This window comes from Pleuronectes platessa, chromosome 14, assembly GCF_947347685.1.
Source record: "Pleuronectes platessa chromosome 14, fPlePla1.1, whole genome shotgun sequence".
Classification (NCBI taxonomy): domain Eukaryota; kingdom Metazoa; phylum Chordata; class Actinopteri; order Pleuronectiformes; family Pleuronectidae; genus Pleuronectes; species Pleuronectes platessa.
The window spans coordinates 9,497,705-9,505,709 of record NC_070639.1 but is presented as its reverse complement, the minus strand read 5'-3'; the positions used below and the strand labels follow the sequence as shown (position 1 = coordinate 9,505,709).

Here is an 8,005-nt window from a genome sequence, read left to right as displayed (position 1 = left end):
CCTGTTCGGTTGTTTTGCTCAAAACTTAAAACAAGCACTTCCTCTGGCTCGTTTTAACATCATGGACGAAGACCTCTGCCTTAACATTCAATACATAACTTTTTAATAAACTGTCCATAGCACATTATACATATAGATATACATATATGAGTGTTTTTAATTAGCAGTCTTTTAATAATTAATAATTTAATCTAATTTCATGTCAGTGGCAGTTGTAAGACAAATTACTTATAATTATTTAATGCCTTATAACATACTGCTTAGTTGTCTTATCATTCATTAAACATGAACACATCCAGCCACTGTATATTACACTACTATGTCTTTATCAGGTTTTTTATGGACCCTTACTGGTTGAATTAGAAAAATTAACACAAATTTATGGTCTTATATCTGCTTCTAACTAATCACTTAGGTTGTAATATAACTTAAGTTTACCACATATAAATTATGAATAAAGCTGGTACTGTTCAAATCATGTGTCAACTTCATACTGCAGGATAATTGTAGCATCCTAAAAGACTAGAAGGGCGTCCCACAGCATTCACCACATAGCTCTGTGAAGGCTGACCTATATATCACCATATTTAAGAAGGTAAAAAAATAACCTGATCCACCTCGAACTTTTATGGGTTCTTCCTAGAGTCATGATCCGCCCCAGACAACCAAATATCATGGAGATCGGAGCAGTGGTTTTCTGACTAGCCTTGCTGACTTGTTATTTTTAAAAGAATATGTAAGTGATCTCAATTCAATTTTGTTCATTTTAAATATCACAGACACAGATAGTCGTGTAAGTAAAAGGCAACTAAAGCTGTGGCGAACGCACAAACACACACGTTATCAAACAGAGTTTAACAATCTGATACAACAAGTAGAAATTAAATCCAAAATGTGGGGTTGGTTAACTGGACAAGAGAAATGTGACGAGTCCATCAGAAGTCTGCAAAAAGACTGATTTTACATTTATAGCTAACTCGTTTAAGTAACTGTATGTGTAAAAGGTCAAAACAGAGGTTGGCCTCATGATATTTAAATGTCTGTTTGTGTGTGTGTGTGTGTGTGTGTGTGTGTGTGTGTGTGTGTGTCTTTGTTTAAAGTGTAAAGGAAGGGGTTACAAATACAAGACCTCAGCAGCTTTCCAAATTATTGTGACTCGCTCCAGTTGCACAATCACACTGATCTGTGACACCAGTGAATGAGGTTTGCAGGTTAAGTTGCTCAAAGAGGAGACCGCATTTTCACATGTCTTTGCAAAAATGTTCAGGGTCTTCTGAGGACTGACCTTATGGACCTTTAATTAGATGTCTATACATCCAAGCATCTGGACCCTACATGCAACAAACAGATTCACATTTTTATTTACATCACTATTTGATCTTTTTTTAAATATCTAAACTTAATTTAATCATAGTAGTTTTTAACAGAATTTTTTTTTTAAAACTGTACAGAACAACAACAACAATAACCAACATTATGACATCCATACAATTACATTCATACCATCTAACAGTCATATATACTATGGAATGTGGCCACGGGGTCTCTATACAGCACTAAACCATTTGTAAGTAACTCAACACGAGTTTAATCACATCAACATACAAATAATCACATTTTTGTTATGAAAAATGTCCATCGATTGTCTTCAATGTTCAGCAACTCCAAAGTAGAGCTGTTGAAACCTCAACGTCTCTCGATGGAGCGTCTTCCTCCGCTGAGGCCCGACAGTCCCCTTCAATTCAGTCACGTTGCACCACATCACACACACTCATAAACGTCAGTTGCCTAAAGGAGCAAGATTTTTGTCACAAAAATCCATTTGTCCCTGGGTTGATAACGACATCCGGTTTGTTGAACCTAAAGTTTCATTAACACAACTGGTAACTTACAATTGAAATCAACCTAAAAACTATGCTTAAAAAAAGGTTTCAGAGCACCTCTATTGCATTTGATTATACTTCTTTCTTTAAGTGTGTCTTGTAAAGCACTTTATAACTTTACTTTGAAGGTTCCATATAAAGAAAGTTTATTATTATTATTATTATTATAAGTAGTAGTAGAACCTCTCTGTGTAATGACTATTTATTTTTTTACAGTTTTTTGCTTTAGTAAAAAAATGTGTACATCAATTGTATTTTTTGGATAATCTTCTTTTTTTTTTATTGAAACATTATCTGTTAAATCAACTTACAAATTTAATGTAGTAGTAAAATATTCCCCTTAAAACACAAACCTCTAGAATGTACTCTCCTGCAGTATTTGTACTGCATGTGGTACATGATAAAGCTGAAAGCTGAAATAAACAAGCTGGGGCTGACCACGTGACTTTCTGGGTGTTTCTTCTTCAGTCACATGACCCAGGGGTTCAGTCTCTGCTCCGACGCGGTGCACTAAACTCCTGAATCCCGCAGAAATAACTCACCACCTGCGGCTGTTACTTCACATCCGGAGCTTCAGGCGTGTGCCCGGGACGTTAGCGGGGGCTCCAGACACCGACAGCGGCTCTTTGTCCTCTCAACGAACCGCGGACTTTTGTTTCCCCCTCGGTTGTTGTGACGCTAACGTTAGCTTAGCCAGCTAGCATAACATCCACTCACCTCGCTAACCCGCAGCCGCGTCCTGACCCGGCGTCCGAGCGCCTGAGCAGCCGGTGAAGAGGGACAAGCAGCCGGATAAAAGCCGCAGAGCCATGACGCAGACCGCTGTCCAGTCCTGGAGCCTGGGACTAACGTTACACTTGGTGTTAGGTGAGTTATCCCCGGTTTCCAGCTCCGAAGGTCACAGATAACCACAACTGAATAATATAACTGTTTGTGTCAGTGAACATGAAGCTGAGTCGGTGTTTAACTCTGCTGAGTTCAATCTGTGTCCCCGGTCAGCCCGGTTCTCTGAGCAGTGAGTCCCTGGAGCCTTAGCCGAGTTCAGTCACTCATGAAGCGTCCAGGGTGAGGTTAGCTCCCGGTCCTCAGGTCTAATTATGCCCCACTGTCCTGGTCCTCAGACAAGTGTAGGCTTAATGTTTTTTTTATATCTAGAGATGGTTCAGTGATGACTAGACGAGGAGAACAAAAAGCTGTGAAATCGCCATTTTATTTTTGTCTTTTGGAATAAAACAAATGTTTAGCAAAACTGTAAAAGGCCATTGTCTGGATTAATGTGGTCCAGATTTACCAAGTGTTTCTTCTTCATCTAGACAGGTTCCTGTGTGGATTTTGCTGAAAATCATATTTGAATGTGTCTTAACAAATAAAACAAATTTTTCATTAATCAGAGGCTGTGTCATATAGTTTGTCTGGATTCGTGGGATCAGGATTTGTTAATCTGGAGCCAGACCATGCTGGTCTAGATGGCTTTTAGAGAAGAAGGAAATTTGCCAAACTCGTTTTACAAGACCTCACACAATTCAGAAACTTTCAACAATGTTCAGTATGTCAGAGGTACTCGAGTCCAGGTTTTCGTCATTTAGACCCGGCCTGAATAGTCTGATGTGGTCTAGAAAGGAAAAAAGGAGGTGCAATTGGTTTTCATGAATAAAATAAGAGTCTTAAACTCTCCTTATTGAACTAGTTCAGAATTTCCAACCCTGCCCTGGTTAGGTGAAGTGTTTACCTAGAGCTGGTCTGAACTGGTTGAGATGGATGATGTGAAAAGATGAAGTGAAAACGCCATTTTAGGTTTTTATATTGAGATCAAGTTTCACAAGATGTCAAACTGAGGTTTTAAACCATGTTCAGTATCTCACAGATACTGTGTACACACATATGACAAGTCCTTGGTACAAAGTGTTTGTGTTTTGTTAAGACCTGATCTGGATAACCATGAATAAAATCAGGGAAATTACCCCTTTATGTTTTCACAAATAAAATAAAGATTTCACAAATCAGAGTGTAGTTCTGAGTAGATCAATAGTTGGAAAGTCTATGTGCTCTGAATTGTGGTTTTTGATCTAGACCTGGTCTGATGTGGTCTAGAGGTAGTAGAGAAGTGGAATTTTACTTAATTCATTAATAAAACAAAGGCTTTGTGAATCTTAGATTGTTTTAAACTGATTATTTGAATAGTATTTGTTAATGATGGTTGGAGTTATTTGTATCTAGACCCAGATGAATAAAAAATAAGGTGTAAAATCAATTATTATTTTTTGTTTTATGAGGGGTAAATATTTTTTGCAAATAGGTTCTTTGTATTCTATATTTTGTAATTGTTTTAGATGCTTTTAAACAACACGTCTTTTCATGAAGGTTGAATATTTATGTATTGTATTTTATAGGCATTATCAAATAATGATTTACTTAATATCACCTGTAATTTAGCACCTGACTCATACCTGAATTTATTTTGTAGCCGTCGCTCTGCACCAGGGTTTTGCTACCGTTGCTCCACCTACAGTCGCCCCGACCACCGCTGCACCGCACAAAGACCCCAGCAGCCCTGAAAGAGGGAACTACGTGGTGAGCAACAATGGTACCGTCTGCTTGCTGGCATCCATGGGCCTCCAGCTCAACATCAGCTTCAGCTCCTTGTCCCAGAATAAGGTATCAAATTATTCTATGTGAATACTGTTGGAGCTACAAATGAAGACTGTCCCAGGTTTTTAAATGCTTCACCTTTTATTTACAGACCGTGCAGGAGGTTGTAAACATTCAGCCTAACGCGACAAATAGCTCTGGATCATGCAAGTCGGACATCGCCACCCTGAGGCTGACAACAGATGCACAGAAAACCAACCTCACCTTTTCCTTCACCCTGGTACGTTACTGCATTTGCTCTGTCGCTGCTTTGTACGTCACAAACATTTTAATAAAACCATGTGTCATTTCTCCTTTGGTCTACAGTACAACATTGAGCAGGCTTTCATTTTAATAGTACTTCCTGGAACAGCCAGTAGATGGCAGCTAGAGCATGAGGAACTGGCATTGACTTCTGTCATACGGTCTTATTTTTCCAGAATACAACATCCAACAAGTACCACTTGAGTAGCGTGTCTCTGTCCGCAGCCTGGCCAGACATGAAAGGTGAGTGCACTTTACCCCCCAGTGTAAATACAAGCTGCCTTCTATCAGATGAATAAGCATATGTCCAACAGATAATATGTTTATAACCATTTTGCAATACATTTAGATTATATTATTAATATGGCACCGAAATCTTTGGTAATGACTTATTGTACAGGTCAGTTCTTTCTTGTAATTTATCGATCATTTCTCAAATTTCATGGGAAGAGACGGACAGGAATCACAGATAAACATATAGATACAGCTTTATCTTCTTTTCTAAGAAGTTAGTTTGTTATTTCCATGTAATAGTGTATTACCTTCTGTCCCTTGTTTCAGACCCCGTCTCAGTGCGCAACAACAGTCTGGACTACCTGCGAGGAAGCCTGGGCTTCTCGTACATGTGCCGAGAGAAGCAAACCCTGGACGTGGTCCAGACTGTGTCCATCAACATTGTCCAGGTGCAGGTGCAGCCGTTCGGTCTGACTGGAAGTCAGTTTGGAGCCGGTAAAACACATTGTTTGACTCGAACGAGAGTAGATTTTCTCATTATCAGTTTTGTCATTGTCTAGTAAAGTGTTAGAAAAATAATTTTCTACTTTGTTTCTTCTCGCCTCACTCAGCGGAGGAATGTCAGTTGGATGAAGATGACATGTTGATCCCCATCATCGTCGGAGCAGCTTTAGCGGGTCTTGTCGTGATCGTGCTCTTGGCCTACCTCATCGGCAGGAAGAGGAGCCACGCCGGCTACCAAACCATCTGAGGTGGCTCGTCACTCGCACATCCCCCCCCTCCAGGGCCGGAGAGCGATAATACCCACCCATGATATTAACCACTGTTTTATGAGACTTAACACTTCACCTTGTGCCCCTCTGTCCCCGCACCCTTCATCTCTGTGTGTGCTGTTCTTTGCCCTTATCAGTAACACTAGCTGTCATCAAGTTGTGAGATTGATATGTGCTTTCTGAACTGACCCAGTCTTTCATTAAAAAAGGGACGTTGTTTGGAGATTGAAGTGAAGAGAGGGAGAAGCAGAGGATGTTGTCAGAGGGTCCACGAGAGTCCTCAACTTGTGTCGTACTATTTATGATTTCTGTGAAAGGAAACTTTGGGGGATTTGAGGGAATCGCTACTGTAGCTTTTCTTATCCGATTCTGGGTGACCATGTTTAATGATGTCACCCAAACGAGTTGTGTTATTATAAAGGGAATGTTTCTAGCTGTTTAACTTGATCCACTTCAGACAGTTAAGAACTGACATTTTTTTTATTGAAACTCTACATTTAGGCCAGTTTGCAGATTTTAGGGAACACGCTAAAACATGGAAACCTAATGAAAAGTGTGTGTGTGAGGAGACGCCTGAGTGGCTGTGTTATATTTAGGAATTCATTTTGTCCACTGGGATTCGTGATGAAATGCATGTCTTTCTTTCTTATAGGTACTCAACACATTTTGTATGAAGATGCAGCTGCAGGCTTTGTAGGGTTGAAGGCATTTTAAGCTTTTTTTCTTTTCTCATGAAGAGGAAGTTTGGCATTTTTGGGAAATGGGCTCATTTGCGCACTTGTTAGGATTTAGATGAAAAGATTTATAACCCTCTTATATTCACTAAATCTCCAGCTACAGCAAGGAGAAGGTTTGCTTAGTTTGGCATTAAGACTTGAAGGGAGGCCAATTTGTTTCAAGTGTTCTTGGTTTGGAGCGGTGTATTTTGGAGTAGATGCTAGAAAGTGAACACATCAGGCTTATAACCTGCAAAAATCACAATTTATCAGTTTTGCACTTTGGTTCTTGTACAGATATAACAAACTAGACACAGTGGGACGTTAGTCTTAAACTTTTGGACCCCACTGTGTAACACACAACACATCAGGCGCTGATAGGTGGATATTAGTTCTTATCTCTAAGCTTCCAGTCTCCATGTTAAGCTAAAGTAGCCATCTTCATGCTGCAGCTTCATATTCATTGCAGACACATGAATATTTCGTATTTCCCAAAGTTACGATCGTGTATATTTTGGATTCCTCCGATACAAAATCGACTCGCCATGATTTGCTTAAACAATCTAAGAAGTGCTGTCGGCTAAGTGCATGAAAAAGCTCAGGACATAATTGTATGGACATAATAATATTGCTCTGTTAAAGTCCACTGGTTGGTTTTGTTTGTTTAACTTGGGTTTGGGCCCACTTGGGACTTTGGTTGCTGAATGGAAAGAAGTTGCACTAAATTCCTGACACTCGGCCTGTGTAACAGTTCAAACGGCCAAAATGCTCTGGTCAGTGTTCATCAGTGCCTTCCCAGCTGCTACATGGGTGGTATTATAGCAAAGCCAATATTCACAGAGGTGCTCGCTCACTCATCGACACCCCGCGCTGCCATTTCTGGGACATTTCCATTGTGTCTCACGTCGCCCTGTACTGTTACTAGCATTAATATGCATTGTTTGATGTAAAAAGCGAGAGTTCCGTTTTATGTTTTTGTATGTTTCTCTTCTCCCTCATCTAAATATCCTTGTAGTGACTTGATATGGTTTTAATGGATTCGTTTGAGCTGTTTTCTAAAGGAAAGGTCAATAAAAGTGAACAAACATAACAGTTTGACTCTTTGTTTTGCCATCGTCCAGTTACTCAGCTGTCAAACCAGTTCCTGGTCGCTCTGGTTCCTGCTCAGAAGTGAGAGTTCATTATGTAAGAATAATTGTATTGAAAAGTTTCAATCCTTATGCTTTTAATTTGTTTTTTTGTGTATCAAATACTTAATTACTATTTTGTTATGTAAAGAATGAGAATAGATTACTTTTACTAAACTATTAGTTAAATCCCTGTTAAAGGTTTGGACAAAGTGTAACTACAGTAAAGATTGTACGTCATTGAGGTTTAAATCAGTCTCTTAATGGCTGGAAGTAAAGCCAGCAGGACCATGAACTACAGTGTTTTAATAGTTAGGAATTCTATACACTTTGCTTATAAGATTTTTTTTTCCAAATTATGTATATGTAAACGCAGGGTA

General features: G+C 39.3%; 1 protein-coding gene across 1 annotated transcript; it reads left to right on the top strand.

Moving 5' to 3' along the window:
* The first annotated feature begins 2,345 nt into the window (after positions 1–2,345).
* Positions 2,346–7,588, top strand: lamp1b (lysosomal associated membrane protein 1b). The gene is made up of 6 exons (XM_053439289.1): positions 2,346–2,750; positions 4,348–4,538; positions 4,624–4,752; positions 4,952–5,018; positions 5,337–5,504; positions 5,621–7,588. Exons 1-6 carry the CDS (start codon positions 2,693–2,695, stop codon positions 5,758–5,760), a joined length of 753 nt encoding a protein of 250 aa, XP_053295264.1. The 5' UTR covers positions 2,346–2,692; the 3' UTR covers positions 5,761–7,588.
* The last annotated feature ends 417 nt before the right edge of the window (positions 7,589–8,005 follow it).